Source organism: Contarinia nasturtii, unplaced genomic scaffold, assembly GCF_009176525.2.
Source record: "Contarinia nasturtii isolate CC-2019 unplaced genomic scaffold, AAFC_CNas_1.1 Cnas_scaffold_1240, whole genome shotgun sequence".
NCBI lineage: Eukaryota > Metazoa > Arthropoda > Insecta > Diptera > Cecidomyiidae > Contarinia > Contarinia nasturtii.
Window position 1 is genome coordinate 1,252,820 of NW_022198581.1, and position 19,398 is coordinate 1,272,217.

Here is a 19,398-nt window from a genome sequence, read left to right on the forward strand (position 1 = left end):
TTCTTTTCATGATTCCAAGGGGTCGAATTTGACTCTCCACTCTGAGAAAACTCAGATGTTAAAATTCAAAGTAATCAGAGCAAAATGCCATTTTAACATGGAGGTATTTTTTCACATGGTAAAATGTCATTTTACCCGCAACACATTTCTTTGCGGGTTTTAGTGCATTTTAACATGTGACAAAATATCTCCATGTTAAAATGGCATTTGCTCTGATTACTTTGAATTTTAACATCTGAGTTTTCTCAGAGCAGTTCCGGAAATTTCAAGAATATAGACCTTTTTTGTACTTTTACATTTTTTTTTTTTTGATAACTTTGAAAATATCCATGGTTGGAATCACAATAGACTCTTTTGAATAGAGTAATCTCATTGATTGGAATTGCGAACTAGGAATGAATAATAAAAATAAATACTGAATCCATGGCGTACATTTTCGATGTATTTTTGTTTTACTTACATATGAATTGGTTTCAAAATAATCTTTAAGCACTTTGAATTCGGTGTCTTCGTCCAAATATGATACCGTATCTAGAATATCTTTGAGTGAATTTGTATATCGTCGATTTAACGTACTTTTATTCACCGTATTTAAATCGATCTCTTTTTCCACATACGATCCAATTCCACTGGTATGTTCTGTGATTGCATCACAATGTTTCGATTTGGTGTTAAATTTTCGTTCAATGGTCAAAGTTTTTGTATTTGCACTTGTGTTTCGATTGACGGTCGATGTGTTACTCGGGTAATTTTTTTTTGTATTTATCGTTGCGGTGCCAGTCCCATTCGATGTTTGTTCATCACCCGTTGCCGATGTACGTAATGTACAATAAAAATTTTCACTGAGGTAATTATTTTTTCCCGAAATTGATTTCTGATTATCACTTAATTTCCGTATTGTATTACCAAACACATAAAAATTATCGCCGCGATAGTGTGATTTGGGAAAATCTTTTGGTGAAAATTTTTCATAAACCGGACGCGGAAACAAACCAACGCCGTCACGCTCAAACAAGGACGCACGAAACGATAATGGTGATTCGCTGCGTGATTTTAATCGTCGAAATGTTTCGATTTTACTTTGAAAACGATCGACAAAACTATTGGTGGTCGATTTTATTTTGCTGAAACGGAATAGATCAAATTTACGTGAGCGTTCTTTTGGTGCTGTTGTTATGTTATAATTATTCTTCGTCATTGGGTTATAATTTCCGAATTTCATTATTAAATCGAGCAGCCGTTCGTGTGGCTGCGAAACGATTTTTCGTTCGGAATTCGGTTTCTTCCTCGTTGCCCGCGATTTTTTATCGTTCGTTGTTGTTTTTGTAGCTGTTTTCTACCGTTGATTTTGTGTTCACGAATTTAAAATAGCTTTTGCAAATTTACAGAAAAATTATTACTTATAATTTATGTGTGTAGCAAAGAATCCATGTTAAACTACAAAAAAAAAACAACTTATTCCAACAAAAATTTTCGGTCAGATTATGATCATTTGCACGTTACAAGATTCGAGTCGATATTTTCCCCTTATTTTTAGTAAATGCATCGAACATTAAATTGACACAAATAGCACAAAAGAAGCAAAATCAGCGCGTCGAAAGCATAACGTAACAATTTTTTTTCTCATTCATTCTTTCGTTTTGTTGTTTATATGTTTTTAATTTTAGATTTTTTTTTCTTGCTGTTTCACAAATATTCACAAAAAAAAATCAATTGTTGGTTATTCTGTTATCGTTCTGTTTCTTTTGGCTTGTTGATCTCTTTTGCTGCTACATTTAATAGTTTTCTTCTTCTTCTTCTTTCATTTCTTTCTTTCTCGATTTAAGTCAATGCAATTGGCACAATGCGAAGCGGTATAATTATCATTGCCGACTTTATGCGGCAGAGGCGGAGACGCGCACGATTCGTAACAATTGTCACAATTAATTATTAATTTATTGCCAACGATTATTATAATCTTTCACCCAATTGTTAAGTGATCTTCTTCTTCCCTTTTTCTTTTTCTGCTTCTTTCTTATCTCTTTTGTCGTATTTCTTGTTTTTTTGGTTTTTAAATTTTGTTTCAATTTCTCTCTGCTATGTGGTTACCGCGGTGTCCAATGACTTGGTCGATGTCACACCATCGATCGCATGGTCTCATCAATGTACAGCCATTGTGTAATTTTTTGTAATCTTTTTTGAATCGTGGTAAAATATCTATATATTTTTTTTGTTTGGATCTTTTTCGCTTAAGTCACTGTGATAATTTTCACTCTATTAAAAGATTCACAAGTTGATAGTAAACATATAAAATCGTTGCCACTCGATGTAATGTAATAAGGTTGATGGTAAATTGATCAAAGTAAATGGTCAGCACGTTGCATGCAGATATGAACTTAATTAAACAAAAAATGCATCAGCTTGTGTTGTCACAAAGCGTCGATCAAAAATGTTGTTTTCACATCATCTTCATTTTGTACATGATGCAAATTGTTTGTTTTGTTTCATTTTCAATATGGCTTATGCAACTTTGAACCAATTAACCAGTCAACATGCTTATTTTGTCACCGGTTTTTGTTTTGGTAATTTTTTCGATATTATTTAACGCACAAATACACATTTCATGTCAATATTTTGGGTTGTGTTAAAAAATTGCTTGATTTTAATCGCACTGGAATTTGGTCCATCGAATTATACAATATATGGTCCAACAACAACAATAACACTTTCCGATGCACAGTCAAAACTTTCATTTCATTGAACATTGAAATATATGACACAAAATCAGATAATGATGATCTGAAAATGACTCATCGGGATTGAATCAAAGGATTTGTAAGAAATTTTCAATTGAAACATCAGCACACTGAATTAAAACTGAAATGTTAGAAATGGTTTGCCAATTATCGACGTGATCTAGCCGAGATCAATGTGGAAACTAACGTTAAAATCCCACTGAATCGGAATTGAAACAACATACTTGCCGTTAACAGAATGAGCATGCTATACGGCTATATGAACACGTCTGCATTTGTGATATGCTCGTTTTTGTTTTAGCTATTGTTGTTGCAAATGGGAGCCCCATGTGTGTGTGTGTGTGTGTGTGTTTGCAGTTGTGTGTATTTATGTGTGTGCGCGCAATCTTAATCGTCAAGTGTTTATGAAAAGTTTTTTTGCGAATCGATCGTGTTTATTATATTTCTAAAGCACATAACAAATAATTAAGCCTTCAAAATATAATATTGCTTGTTGTAGCCGAAGCAAAGCAAATGTTGTTTGGTTGCTGTGTTGAATTACTGTTGCATGGAACATAAATCGGTGTAGCGTGTGTAAAAACAAAATGCAACGGTGCAACATAAAATCATATACAAAAATATGGTATAAATATTTACGAATGTAAAATGAAATGTTTGCATTGGTGAATAAAGAAAAAGATGTAACATACACACATCTCAAACGGCATTTGTTCAACAATAGAAAGAGGTAGGAGTGTATTCGGTGATAAAACCGAAAAAAACAACAACAATTGTGTGTTTGCAATAAAAATGTAACAAATCAACAGTTGCTACCGTGTCCATTTAGCCGTGTATGAGCGATTCGACGTTTCGCATTCAATCAAATATCAATTTTTCCAATGTTTTTGGTGTGTACGAGCAGTGCTAATTTATTTTTTTCTCGTTTTTCTTTTTTTTCATTCGATTCGATACATTTATATATATTTAAAATAAAACAATATTTCTCTCCCCATTTTATTGTTCTTTTGCATTTGGTTTGTTTGCTGGCTTTCAATCGACGTGAGAGTATGTTTGCACTCAGCCTCTTCTTCTTCTTCTTAATGTTTGTAATAAATTTTGAAATTTGCCTTTTCCTGCGCAATGCTCATTGTGGATTGAGCAAATTTGAATAGAAATAAAATCAAACACTGCTTCAAATGACTTTGCAATTTTTTTTATTCCAAAAATATTGTCGATTTTTTACTGGCGATATGAAAAGCTAATCGAGGAAATACACAGGAAATATGTTTTTAGAAATCCGCATAAATAAGTAGAACGCCTGTTTCCCGCCTCAAGAGGAGGAAGCAAATCCTTCACTTTTTATATTGATATTATTCTTTGTTTGTGTCCATATCTCACATATCAAACATATCACAATCTTGAAATATGATCGGAAAAGAAACTGTTGGAATATGTTGTATTACGTGTTCAAAACTAATTATAATTCATCATATTTCGAGTTCTCGTCTTTGTTTATGTAACAAAATTGGATACCATGCGAACGGTTCCAATCAAAATCAAATTATGTGAGATTGCACTTTGCAATAAATGTTTGTTTTCATTTTACCACCTCTTGTACCGTTTGTTTATAAACGATTCGTACAAATTGTATCTAGAGATTCGAAAATCAATGAATATCATTTGAAGTTGAGTTGTTGGTTTTTTTTTCACTCGATTCTATTTTACTTTCATCAATTTTATTATTTTTTTCACTTTCTTGTGGTTACTTGAATTGAATTCATTTTAATTGAGAATACAAAAAAAAACGATTATGGTTCTGGCACTTGGCCTCGGCTACAAATAGCTTTTCTAGAAAATGTTTATCGATTTTTACATTCTCAATGTTCCTATGAGCCTTCAGAAGTTTTTCATTTTCAATTCTTGCACCAAAAATTGCAACCAAATCATAAATCAACGGGACATCATTCGTGCAGGCCAACACACACTCATTAGAAAATAATTTATAAATTCTTTCGAATTTTCTGAAACAAAGGCCAACAGTGCCGGTGAAAATCAAATCGCTTCTTTTTCTAAATGAAACAACAGCCGTTAGTTTTACGCTTGAAAAAAACACCACCTTCAATTATCATAATGTTGTAATCTTGTTGGCATGTGCGGTACGCATTCGAGTGAATGTTACTGAACGCGTGCCCATGTCCATTCAAACACATTTATGCCCAGCCATGCCAAACACACATCGTCAATTCAGTTTGGCTGATTTTCAGCTATTCGAATGTATTGCTTCATTCAAAGCCATCGGCTAGAAATCATCTTTTTTTTCTTTCTTCTTCATCTTATAAATCTATTATTTCTTGCAGTGATTCGTTTTGTTTTCATCGGGTCCAGCATTATATTCATAAGAGCATAAACTAAACAAAAATTACCCGATAAATCTAATAAAGATCTTATGCGTGGTTTTATGTGTATGGTTCAAGTATTTAACCAACCATTGGATAAGTTTGAAAAGCATACTCTTGAAATCGAACGGTAAATCAATATGAATTCATTGTCAGTCAAATGGAAAAAAAAAAGTTGGAAGAATACGATCGACGAAGAATCACATTAGCATTTCTTCATTTGTTTCTGTTGATTTTTTTTTCTTAAAGAAATATGAAAATCGCCAGCAGCAATTATTGAACGCACACTTGTAATTTACGATCGATTCTCATTTCACAAATGATATACAGAAAATAAAACAATAAAAAAAACATGGTTTCCATTTTATTTACTTTGAAATCGAAATCACGCAAATATAACAGGACCATCCTTTTCGTGAAGATTTTGATGTTAATTTTTAGTAGAAGAAAATTATTTAAATTTTTGAGCATGAATCATTTCTCAATCGCCTCCCATCGTTTTCTCTATCGACAAGATCTATCGAATGTATGCGGTAAAATGGCCGTTAAAAACACATTGTATGCTGCTGATGGTGCTATGCTATTGCATCAAGTGAAATCGAAAAGCTAGCATACTATCGCCAATTGAATACACACATAACAAAGGCAAAATCCGAATTAAAAAAAAATTGAAAAATCATAATTTATTTCTTAATCCAATTTGATTGGCGTCATTCAAATCATGAAAAATACAAAAATATTTCACTTTCTTTTAATCGTCTATCGATTAAAAGCAATTGCCGCTTGTTATTTATGTTTTGACTGAATGATGCCAGGTAAGTGAAAAGAAGATAGAAAAAAACGAAAGTTATAGATAGGTGGAGTTAAAAATCCCGATTCAATGAAACAAAAATTTGCATGCCATGTAACATGGTTTAAAAAAAAAACGAATTGCAAATCGTTTCAATGTAGAACAATAGATATCACATAAATTACTAACGGAAAATGTACTTACCCTTAGGATGGAGCCCATTTCAGCAACATATATTCGTTCGGTTTCAAGCAATTCAGCTAGAACATGGCCTCGTTTTGACTTTCTCGTTTCAATATCCTGTGTGTGGGAGAGAAAGCACCGAAAATGAAAACATTGTGTGACTTTTTTTTGTTGAAAACAATATTATTATTTTGAAACAAATGATCAATTGTTACGTACGCTTTGATTTTGGATGTGATGTTGTGATGAGTTATCACTGTCTGGACTAGATATTGTGTCTCCATTCAATGAGATACCAGAATCCATTGGACCTTCCATTGACTGTGGACGAGAGCTCGATCCATCGACCTGTGTGCATAATGAAAAAAAAAACATGAAATTTTTTATTTGATTGTATATTCGTATGCCAATCAAACTAATTGATAAATTGGTGGTGGTAATCGGTTGGTCTCTTTGTGGCACACAGATTTCTTAAAATTACAATTTTTGATTTTGATTCGAGCGTTCACCTTGCGAACTTGACATTTGTCACTTATGTCTTCTTTTCGCTTCATCACATTTATTTAATTGATAGTGTTTTCTTTTGTTTGTTTTCATTTAAAATTTACATACCAGAATTTTGCGCATTTACTATACAAAGCAGTCATAGTTGATTCGTTAATTGCACTTTTAAAGGTTTATGCTAAGCAAATAATTGTTTTCCATCCAACTAACAATTCGTTGATCATTCAATCATAATTATTTGTGTTTGCTTTCAACGCACACATAATTTGGTGTCATTGTGAAAAGAAACCATTTCCGCGTTATTTTTTCAGTTGTTGCGCATCAACAGCAAAAAAAAAACGTTCAGCCAGAGAAACTGTAATTTCATCGCTTTCGAATGAGAAATTTCCATCAAAATCGATAAAATGAATACTCGAAAAAAAATGATTTGACCATTCAATCAATGACTGAATTTCAGCCATTTGGAATATTTTCTCTCAATTGTTTGACGTTATGTTTTTTTTTTGGTAAAATTTTATTTCGGCACTGTTTAAATATTTGATGTGTTTGTTTCATTTCAAAGTGGATAGCAGTAAAGAGATCGACATGTGTGTGTGTGTGTGAAAAGATCGAAGATGAGAAAAATATTTCTCGATCAATGAAACAGTGTGTGAAAAGGTCAAAAACACGGTTACGCATAAAGAAGATGTGTTCTCAGTTAAAATAAAGCGCATCGATACGGATAAATTCTTGGAACAAAACAAGAACGATGCCTTTGAGCATGATGTTCGATTTTAATGAATATTGCTCGAAGCGACTTCGACAGGAAGTATTTTTTCTTATATATTGCATACGAACGTGATGATGGGAAACTAATCAAACAACAATAACGGTAGTATAATTCTTTGACTTTGACGGTATAAAGCGAAGACAAAGCAAAAAAAAAAAAACGAAAAACATACACGCACATCAGTTTTGGTATGTGTTTGTTTTTGGAAAAGCCCGATTTTGCACCGAAAACCATCGCAGTCATCAAATGTGTCGAATGTGTCGGATCGACCGTGGAAAATCATACAATGAAAAATAATATTTATATTAACATGTCGAACAAAATATGAACATTATTTTAATGCTAGAGTCTTGTAATTTGTTGTGAATGTGACAATGGTGCAATGTATGAGAGAAATGTCTAATTGAGTGTGTGCAACGATGCACACCCACATCCACATATTTTATTTTATTTTGAATTCATCTCGTGTATTTGCTTGACTTGCGGTTGCTTCGTTTTAACTATTGTAAAGTGACTGCGTGTACGGTAAATTAATAAACAATAACAAATAAAACGAAAGAGAGTAATATCAAAATCAAAATAGTGAGAGCGAAACAAAAAACAGAACAACATTCGACAAAAACAATGAATGGCACACCGAGTGTGTTATTGAAACCTCAAAACATACATACAACACATTCACTCGCCCCATTCGATTGTTGTTGTCTTAATAACATTTTTTCCCTTTCTTTCATTAGCGAACATTCGATGTGTGTGTGTGTCCCTTATTCCATTCATTTCAAATACATTTACACGCGATTTCTATCGAATGCCCGAGATTTTAAATGAAGACAGAACCGAACGCAAATTGAAAACAATATAGAAAAGAAGAAGTAAGTGAACGAAAAACAAAAATGCTCAAGAATGTTTAGGCACGAAAGAAGATACGCCCTTCTTGATTCAAATTTTACATGTAGAAAAGGTGTTATCGAATAATAATATTTGCAAATTCATAATACATCTATATTAATGACAATTTTACAACGAGTTTTTTTTAAGAAATGCGTCTTTACGATGGCACACTTTTGCAGTTTGTTTGCTCCTCAAAATTTCCAGCCAGACGATCAACAAGTTATTAATAGTTGCAAAATCAGTCGTATTGTTATATGTGCACGGGGAATAAGTGTGTTGTCAATTCGTTTGTGGAGAGAAAGAGGGCCATATGTGTGACAAGGACACCGATCAATTGTTTGCAACCCAGGCGCTTCATTTTTTTCTGTATTCTAAATAGCCGTGCTGCTAACATTGTTTTCTTGTACTCAAATCGAACGTATCGTATTTACATTCGACATTTTTATATTATTTCTGAAACCTGTTTTCATTTTATTACAAAAATTATTTGTTCTACATCCATTTTATTATTCCTGCTCTGCTTAACCAAACAGCAATGAATTTTAAAAAAATGGTCTCACTGTTCAAATTTTCTTTACACTGTTCCTCTTTCATTCGCTCTTTATCTATGTAACCTGAATGATTAAATGCGGAATTTGAACAAATTGACATTCAAATGTGTTGACGACTGTATTCTTTTGTATAACATATTCTATTTACCAAAAAATAATATTGATTTATCAAATTGGATTCACTTCCAGCTATCTGTTTACGAATTCAACGTTGGATCATCTCACCAGTTTTTGTTTTCATCTACTTTTGTCTTTGAAATGAATGACGAAATTTGTACACAATTAAATCGTAGAAAATATTAGTTAAATTCGTTTAAAATGTGGCATTCTCACATCAAGTCTGCGTACAGGTTCAATATAGTATTGATTGCGTTAAGGTCGTTCTTGAATATAAAAATAAAAAATAATATGGAACATTTGTTGCGATAAAAACAAAAGAAAGACAAATTATTGGATTTACGCAATTGCGAATGGCCTTTGCACTGTCAATGTGAAAACTTAAGTTTCGTGCTGTGCCTGACTCTTTAATGTCAGGCCAAGTTGTTGTTGCTGTTGTTTCTTCTTAAGTCGTTCACATACAAAAAAAAAAGTACTCTTGAGATTGTGTGAAAGTAAACTTGCATCCAAGCATGTATGCCAATTGAATAGTTTGTTATGCTGTGCCTTATTAACAAAACACAAATTATGTATACGTAATCGAAGACAAAAAGGTTGTACGACGACGCCAATTGTGGCGAGTTCATGTGAACCACTTGCACGTTAATATCAACAACTAAAATATACGCACTGTAGCCGCCTGGAATGAGATTCAATTTGATGGCGACAACAATGGCATTTTCGGTGCACTTTTTCTTTTTTTCATATTGAATTTTTCAGTTTATCAGGTTTCATTTAATTAAATTCACAGAGTGCACCGTAAAAATGACAATTGAAATGGCATCGTGTGTGTGTGGGTGTCACTGAGTGTAAGCATTTCTTTCTTTTTTTTTTCATCGGTTTTCCACATTTGCCACAATTATAACTATTCAAATGAACAAATAAATAAAAATGTGCAACGCATAATTCGCGCGCACGAGTTGGTGAACAACGAACTGGCTGAAGACAAAGAGAAAAAACAATGGATTAACTTAATTGCATTGTTTTCGTGCATTCAGCGAAAGCACACATAAATTTCCCGAAAGCGACTTTTATGTGAGAACGAAGAATTTTAATTTGAACCACTAGCTTATACCTTTTGCGGACAACTTTGCTCACGATCAACTCCATACCAAATTACAATGCACGCGAAAATCTACTGTCAACGAATTTATATAAAAGAAATACCTGAATATAGTCGTGTATTGAATGGTGAATTCATGTAAAAAAAAAACCATTGCTATTTTTGGAATTTATACTAAGACTAATTCTTGACAGTAATTAATGTGGTTCATTGATATCAATAAAAAAAACATCATTCACGGCAAGTCTTGTGATCCCGATTAAGAACTGCCATGGGTACCGTGGGCACTTTTCTTGTAAATACTGCTCTTGTACTACCGGCACTTGAAAAATCATATGGAGTGTCCGCACTTCACCCGTTCTGTCCAGGTTTGTACGCGAAATAAATTAAATACGAACCATTACTGAAGGGAAAATCAGAACCAGACATCAATGACGTACAGACGCGTCAATCATATGATTTCGATCGAATTGAAAATATCCCCACGCAGATCACATGATTCTGTGATTTCGCTTCTGATTGTCAAAAGTATTCAGTTTGAGATGATAAAGGTTAACCAGACTGTAATGTCTGCCACATTTGAAATGTTGTCAATGTCTTTTATTCCAATATTTTTGAGTTGATACTGAAAATAAATACATTATTTTGCACCTCATATTCAATGCGGCACAAGAAAAACGTGTTCTTCGCCAATCGTGAGCTTGATGGAAGTGGCAAGCTTTTTGAGGCTTGATCAACGCTTTAACTGCTGATCGATCAATTTGCGTTAATTCTCATTGCGATCTTTCTCCTCTTTTATGTTCATTCTCTTTTTTATTACCTTCCACATCGCAATTCACACTCTCTTAAAATTGCTTCTTTCTATCTAATATACACACGTAGAATTTCAATTACGTTGGTCATGTATTCAATGTAATTTCGTTTTGTATCGAAAACATATCTATTTCACGTGCAATACAAAACACTTTACGTATATGTTCACATCTCGATGTGTTCATTTTAATTTCCAAAAATTACTTTGCATGTTTCTAAAAGTTGAAATTGTTACGTTTACTATTTAGCGCTGGCTATTCGACCGCACGCATACACACGAAAAATCAATTTCAATCGGTCTTTGTATGCTGACTTAAAACGCTGCACTGTAGATCTCATTTGTGTGCTTTCTGTTTAGAGAAAGCCATAATTTCTACTCTTTTTTTTATTTCTTCATTAAACAGCTTTAATTTTTTTTTACTACCCAATGAATAATAATGAAATTTGTAAACAATTCAGATAGATCGGATATGGAACATTAGAAATATGAATAAGAAATATACACTAACCATATTGGCTGATACTGAAACGATCGGAGATAAATGGACTAAATATACGTTTGCATTACAGAAATTAGCGTTTACATTTCGTTTAGTTTCGTTTTCTATTCGATATATGCAATACAAGTTGTAGAAATTGTTTTCTTTTTTTCTTCTCTGCATTCAGTCAAAACAATAACTCTTATTAAAATATCAAAAGCACAATAACATTTCTTGATGTGGCCCATTTTAACGGAATTAAAATCATCGATTCCAATGTGTGAACGATCCTTTTTTTCAAAGGGCCAAGACAAAAAATTGCACTTTTTGGAATCGTGTGATTTCCATTCGTCGAATGGCATTCGATGTTTAATTTTACTCAATTCAAAAAAATCGCAACAAATAATGAATACAGGATCCATTCCATTGATGAGTGTCAAATGACAGAATTCTAACGGCATTTCAATTATTCGAAGGTAAAAAAAACAAGAACAAGAAAACAAATTGGGTTGCCTTGAGCAGAGCTGTTTATGTACATACATCGTTAAAACAGCTATTGCTCATGGCTTTTACGAAGAATGGTTCAATTTATTGAATTATGTTTGTTTTATTTGTCGAAACAAAAAGCCAATTCGTTAAAAATTCTAATTGATGTGATTGCTGGTCAAATTTCCAGTTTATGCTCGTTGCTAATATCTTCAGGGGATGTCTATGACCAAAGCATTAGCAAACACAGTAAGCCAATTTATTTCATGGATAATTCGCACATACTCATCATTACAAGACAATAGACCCAAACATACACGTATTGATCATAAATTACCAACACAATTCGCCTGTTGAGAGAGCATTTTTTCTTCTCGAATGTTTATTGTTTTCCACGCATGTTCTCTTGTTGGAAAAAGAAAGTTATTCATTCTTGATCATTACTCAATGGATTACATCCAAATGGATTTATACCAAACAGAAGAATGCCGCACTTTTTGCATTCCTACATTTTCACAAACAATCGATCAACCCGGTGGATATATTTAATCGAATCGTTGGATATCTTCGTTTTACGAGAGAGTGTGTGAGAGAATAATGTTAAACTTTTAAAAAAATGCCGCCATTCTAACAATATGGCCATATAATTAAATTTTGAGAAAGGAAAAAAAAACAAACCAACAAACATTCAACAATTATCATAATCCAATTACCGAACCACTTTGATCATTTTTGTCATCCAACATTGACTGACGAAAACTGTGACCAAATGACTGAAAAAAGTCTCGGCTTTCAATGGTTCGAAGTGTTAACAACATTTGAGTACATAAAAGTAGAAGATTAGCATTTAACTTGATTAAATTGATCACTCTGCGATTAATAATCGCAACAATTTGATGTCTCGAAGACAAGAACAAAAATTGTTTTGTAAATTGTTACCTCAAGGTCGTCATCATCTTCAGCATCGTTGCTGCTATTTGTACTACTCCGATTTTGTGAACACGTACACGAGTCACTGTTCGATGATCGGTTCTCATTGGAATTGGACGCTTTATCCAAATCCGATTTGCAATTGCAACACGCATGTTCATCATAATAAAAGCAATCATTCCAAAATATGGCACCGTCACAACCAAGACGACTTGGAAATAGATTCTTTAAATTTTTACCGGATGCCGTTGTCAAATCGGCTTGAGACTGTTTAAGTGATGTGGGTGTCAGCAGATTTGTGGTTGGTGTTATGCCAAAATCGACAATATTGCACTTTTCATCTGGTTCAGGTACGTCGGTTGTTGATTTTTTATCGCAAATACTTTCATTTGGCACCGAATCATAATAATCCGACACCGAATCGACCAACGATGGTGTTTCATAAATGGGTAAATTCGATGCGGTTGATCGTATAAAGATTTTCACCCGATTATCATCTTCGTTTTTACTAAATGACGACACTTTTTCCGTTGTCGATAAAACATTGTTGCATTTTTTATTTTCAATCGTACTCGTCGAATTAAAATCCAATTTTTCGACACTTTTACATTTCATCGAATTATTTAAATTTTGTTGATTTGGAATGAATTTAATTGGAATTGTTGTACCGCCATTATTAATATTTGTGCATGCGCTTGTTTCGTTGACATTTAAATGTGTTGTATTTTTTAGGTTCTTTAAATTATTTAACGTTACACCGCCATCACCATTATTCGATTCAAAATCCTTGAGAAATGCATCATGATCATCATTGAAATCTTTTCGCTTCAAATACAATTTCGATTTATTGCTGATCGTGTCAATTTTCGTAATGCTAATATTATGGCCATTTTTCAATTTGTTCAATTCATGATTCTTTTCCTTATCACTGTTGTTCGACATTGATTTTGCGTTGCACAATTTATTCGCAACATTTTCGTGACTTGAATTTGATAATGCGGCTGTTATCGATGACATTGGACAATTGATAAATGTACAATTTTTATAGCCACACGTACTTGACGAACCATTGCACGTCGCATTAAATTGGCCAAATAACGGAATACCATGTTCAATGGTCATGGATTTTGATCGAACTTTATCTAAATAGAAACTTTTATCAATTTTGTTCACCATTTCTGCATCATATTCAGCGCTATTACATTTTTGCATTCGATTTGTTTTTTTCGGTGGCAACATCGGTGGTGATCGATCTTGTTTCGTATTGCACGTTGAATCGATGGGAAATTCCAATTTTCGTCGATTTCGCATACAATTCTCATTCAAACGATTCAAATCGGAGAATTTCCCATTGGCATCGGAAAATAAATGTGATGGTGCGGATGTTTTACGTTCACTTATACCACGCAATTGTTTCGGTTTATAATCGCATAAGCATTTATTTTCAAAATCAGTGCTTAACTTTTTGATTTTTCTCGATGTGGCAGCCGTTTTATTTTCATTATTTTCATTGCATTCACTGTTCGTTCTCTGTTTGCCTTCATTACGATTTGGTAGCACAATTCGTCCACCGTCGAGCAAATCATCAGCCGATGCACGACGCGTTTCACGAAACAATTGACCGATACGTGTTAAATCGACTAACGATGAATCTCGCGTAATTTTTTTTGCAGATGTTACATTCTTCATATACTTTTGACCGCTTGCATTTCGACTTACATTTGTACCATTCAACAGTGATTTGGTTGCCTTAACGAAATTCCAACTATTTGATTTATTTTCGTAGTTGGATGGTGGTGCGGCTGGTGCCAATCGTTTAACTGACGCTTTGGCATTCATCATTGGTGTCTTTTCCGAACTATTTGCATTCGGCATAAGTACACCGTAAATTTTATTGTCGACATGCCGTTCATAGCTTTTGCTATCGAAATAGAATTGAATGTTATCGATGGAATTGCGCTTGCGGCTGTCAAACATTGAATACTTCTTTTTCGCTTTGAATATGGCATCGTCATTAGTATATTGCAGTTTTTCCGATTTAAGTGCGACCGTTGTGTCGCATGAATTGTGCTTTTTGTATACCGTATACTTGAGGGGATTTTGATGATGGCTTGATGGCATTGGCAATGGCTGTGTGGCTTTGGCTGATGATGAACTTTTCGAATTTAATGTTTTTGCTGCGGTTGCTGATGTCACCGTTGTTGCTGTTGCTGATGGTGTTGTTGTTATTTTTCCATTAAGCTCCTTGCTGTTTTCGGTGCAACCGGACAATTTAGCTAATTCACTGACTTTTAACAAACCGTCACTGTGCGATCGTTGATATTTTGGTGGTTGCCTTTGATGAATTCGCTTTTTCGCTCTCAATTGTACCACATCGCTGTCATCATTGTTTGTTGCGATCGCTGCTAAATTATTTCGACTACGTGATACATAGCTAATTTTCAGCAGTTCCATTTTTGGAATATTTTTATCCACATAATCAGCATCGACAATGTCGGACGCATTGTCCGAACACGATGTTTTTCGCGATGAATTTGACATCAATGTTGATGACATTACATTTGTTGGTGTCGGCATTTGCTTACTTCCCAATTTTAATTGATAAAGATTCGCTGACGGTGGTTGCATCATTTTTTCCGTTTATTTTTTTGCTGCTTAACTCTTTTTTCGTTTACTATGAATAACCTTAATTTGTTGGTTTTTTTATTTTTTTATGAGGAAGATCATTTCATTTCGTCGCTGGTCTCTTTGCTCTAACAATGCGAATGAATCAAATGCATACATTTATCAGCTTAGATCATTTTTAGTTGACAGTTTTTGTTTTTGACGTTCCTTTTGGTTTTCACTTTCTTCTCGACAATCTTGTTGAACTCGATCGAAATATTTCTCTTTTTAATTTGAAGAGAGAGAAAGAAATGCACATAAATTTCAGTTGATCATCAGATTTATTGAAATACGCAACCGGTTCTCGTATATATATTTTTTTTATGTCGACAATTAATGCGATATCTATCTAGAAAATTACGCCAGCAATAACAATTAAATTACAGTGTGGATGCGTGCAATACGTTTCAGTTGAAATTCACACAAGAGATAAACCCCACAAATTATTTTAGGTTTCCTATTAAAAAATGAATTTGTTAGGTTTCCTTATAAAATCGCAATATTTTAACAGGAATCCTGATAAATTGGCGCGCTTAAACGTCAAAGCCAACTTCACTGTGTTGAAACAAAACATGTTTTATTATTTAAAGGTTTCCTAATAAAATGTTGCCATATTATAAGGAAACCTTACAAATTAATATTTTAATAGGAATCCTAAAATGATTTGTCAGGTTTATTTTTTGTGTGTTCAATTAAATGCGTTTTGTTCCGATGAAATCGACGTTCAAAATCGAAAAGAATACCAAGTGTGTGCAATAAATAATTTCGATAGCATCAACGTGACCGAGAAAGTAACACAATGTTGGTTTACTTGATCGCATCAAATTGATTTTCTTTTCTTTTTTCCACAGAATCAGCGTCAATCTCAATAATGTGAAACAACATGAATTATAGAAACGTCTTTTCTTCTCAATTAATTTCAGTGCTTGTTGAAGCTTCTGGTTCTGTTCGATGTGTCTGTGTATGTGATTTGCTTTCTATCTTTTCAGCATACAAAGAATACACTCATTGATTGAACCGGACAGATAGTTTTGTAGCGCCACACTGTTTCGTTTTCTATTTCGCTATATTAGTGTATAATTATATTGTAAAACTTTGTTATCTGCTGCTTTTTTCCCAGTTTAAGCTTGCGTTTATTTGCCTGTAATTTATTTCCGGATTCAGTATAATTCAAATTCGGTGTATTACTTTCCTTTTTTGCTATGTTAACACAATTTCAGTCTTTTTTAAAACTCTGTACAACAGTTGTAATTATTCAAAATAGAAACATGATCATTCAAGACATGTGAGTCGTATGCAAGAAATGACCATTAAAAGCAAAGAGGAATTTTTTTTTGTCAAATGTCAAATATTTTTCAAATCAATTTCCATTGAAAAATTGTGTTTGATGCCTTGTGATTTGGTTGTATGTTTTTTTTTTCTCCGATGTGAATAATGATGTTTATGATGCGTATCGAATGTTGTTCAAATTGTTTAATGATAAATTGATGATTTGTACTTGGAGCTGAATCGGTGAAGTGAATAATTTGTTGGCTCTAATTTGAATGTTCATTAAACGGGGCGGTCATTTCATTCACTACGATGAAAAAAACAAATACGGCATGGATGGTTTACTGGATTGTATAATATTTTTTTTGAATCTTCAACAATCAATGCCACAGAACTTGAATAAGTTTTTACATAAATTCACTTATTGATGACGAAATGTTCGTCGTTAGCGCAATATGAAATTATTCCAAAATTGTCTATAAAATTTTCGATAGATCAATACACAATAACATATGAATTTTGCATTATTTTTCTCTCATCAGTCTCTAACACGAATTCACTAATTTATCTGTCTTTTCATGTGAAACATTTTTTTAATTATGTTCCATCGTTCGTTTATAAACTGAAAACACAATTTGCACCTGAATTCCGTAAAACGAACGTGTGTTTCTTTTCAAAATGCGACTCAATCACACAAAAATGTCAGTAAACTCAAACTTGTTTTCGTTGTATGAAATTTATAACGCACAAAAATGAAATAAAACGTTGACTTTTTTGTTGTTTCACATTCATTAAAAGAGTTGCACTTGGATAATGTGTTCTTATTATCACGATCAAATTGAACATGTGCTTGTTTATATTTTCTTTATTATTTTCTTTTTTCTCTGTTTTGTGTCCACTTTGCGTCGATTGCAAAATCTGCGATTTTGCATTGTCCAAGATTCGATTTTAGCAGTATGATGTAAATGTCATTACACACATGTTGCGCGATCAAAAAAAAAAGTTCAATCGAGTACGTTCTATGAATATCGTTCTTTGTTCGTTAAATTCGATTGTTTAGTTTTTGTCACATCATTTCATCCTTTGATCACATTTTCCATTAGCACTTCCAATAAACACAGTGAAAATTGTTATGCATTGTTTATTTAACACAGTTCATTGATCACATTCAGAATCTCTTGTTCGCTCAGCCAAATAATTGGAAGTTGCACGGCAGGTGACAGTGAAAAAAAAATTATATAGCCACAGCACACTGGTGCGAGGAAGAGAATCAATTAACATTCGATTCGTCGCTCTTTGGACCAAAAACAGACTTTGATTCATGAATATATTAACAACGGCATCAAGCATAAAACTTCATCGATAACGGCCGCGTACACAAATCAAATTTCTTTTAAACTAAATTTTTTTTGTTCAAAAAGAAAATGTTCAAATTCTTCACGACATCACGATACACGCGCGCACATTTTTCTGCATTCAATTATAACAATTGTGCGACAAAATGTTCAGTTACTTCAAACCTTTGTTTATCGTTTTCTTTCATTTTGGCAAAAGTTGAGCGTGTGTATGTTTTTCTTTATGTCACAAACAAGAGAAAAAAAAACAAAATTGTATTTTCAATACACGAATGGTCGGTCATCCGACTGACTTTTTAAAAAACTTTGACCGTTGTTACTGTTTTTCTTTTTTTTTTCTCGTTTCTCGTCAAAATACCGAATAAACGTTACGTTCTCACTACAAAACACTTTTCAAACTTTTTTTTTTGTTTTTCGGTTCAGATCGGTTCAAGTTCTGACTCGGAAGGAAATGAAACAAATGAGAAATTACTGTCTTAATCGTTCAATGTACGTTAAGTATTTGAGGAAAAATAACATCGAGTATACGATCGTGGCTAATGTACAGATAGACAGAGAGTGTCATACAAAACGCGTCTTGTTCGTATGAGCACAGTTTATTCACTAAATTGTTGTATTGCTGCGCAAACGACACCAGTATCTACCTGTTGCTTGTTCAAACTCTTTTCCTTTCTCTTTACGTTTCATCGTGTCTTTCTCATTGCATTACGAATCGCCGAACTTAATGTCTGCTTCACTGGTGTACGTGATTATTTATATATATATGTGTGTGTAGAAGTGTATGTATGTATTGTAAAAGTGTTTTATTTAGCTTTTGCCAAACAACAACACTATGTGTATTGCGCTGTTACTCAATGTGAGAGTATCTTGCAATTTGCTATCGCACGCTTTTTGCCGTTGATGTTTTCTGTTGCACAAACATGCATAATAACACAGCAGCAGCAACAACAACAACAACAACAATAACAACAACAAAAAATACCAGAAGAAGAAATAATGATGAGCAACGGCAACCGGCAGCGGCACCAACATCATCATAAGACAATTCTGTGCTAAAGAGTTCGAGCGTTAGGCACCGTATTTAACACACTTTGAGTGCGTTTTTTCTCTCTTCGTTTTTTCTTCTTTGGACGTTGCGCGCGCGCATTTGCCATATTAAAAACGTTCAGAACGTTTTTCTTAATTGATTTAAATAGATTATGACTATTCTGGGTGAGTTTCAGTGATGATGAAACGTGTTTTTTGAGGTGACAAAACGGTCTCATTGGTTAAAGGTGTCAAAGTCACTACCGGCCAACGAAATCCATTGGCCAATATTTGCGGGCAGTCTTCAAATTGAGTTAAAATTGCAGAAATTTCATAATCGATATCCAAAACAAACATCA

At 33.4% G+C, this 19,398-nt stretch overlaps 1 protein-coding gene across 9 annotated transcripts in view; it reads right to left on the reverse strand.

Moving 5' to 3' along the window:
• The window catches only part of LOC116345285 (guanine nucleotide exchange factor DBS), an 89,399-nt gene that overhangs the window by 6,256 nt on the left and 63,745 nt on the right, over positions 1-19,398 (reverse strand). For 6 of the 9 annotated variants that reach the window (XM_031774520.1, XM_031774526.1, XM_031774521.1 and 3 more), the window contains exons 13-14: positions 6,303-6,431; positions 6,105-6,200 (exon numbers count right to left, since the gene is read on the reverse strand). In XM_031774520.1, coding sequence (XP_031630380.1) covers positions 6,105-6,200; positions 6,303-6,431 — 225 coding nt within the window. Of the gene's footprint in view, positions 1-460; positions 3,197-6,104; positions 6,201-6,302; positions 6,432-12,734; positions 18,603-19,398 lie in introns of those variants that run through there. The other 3 variants (XR_004201494.1, XM_031774519.1, XM_031774522.1) reach the window with 2 other exon arrangements.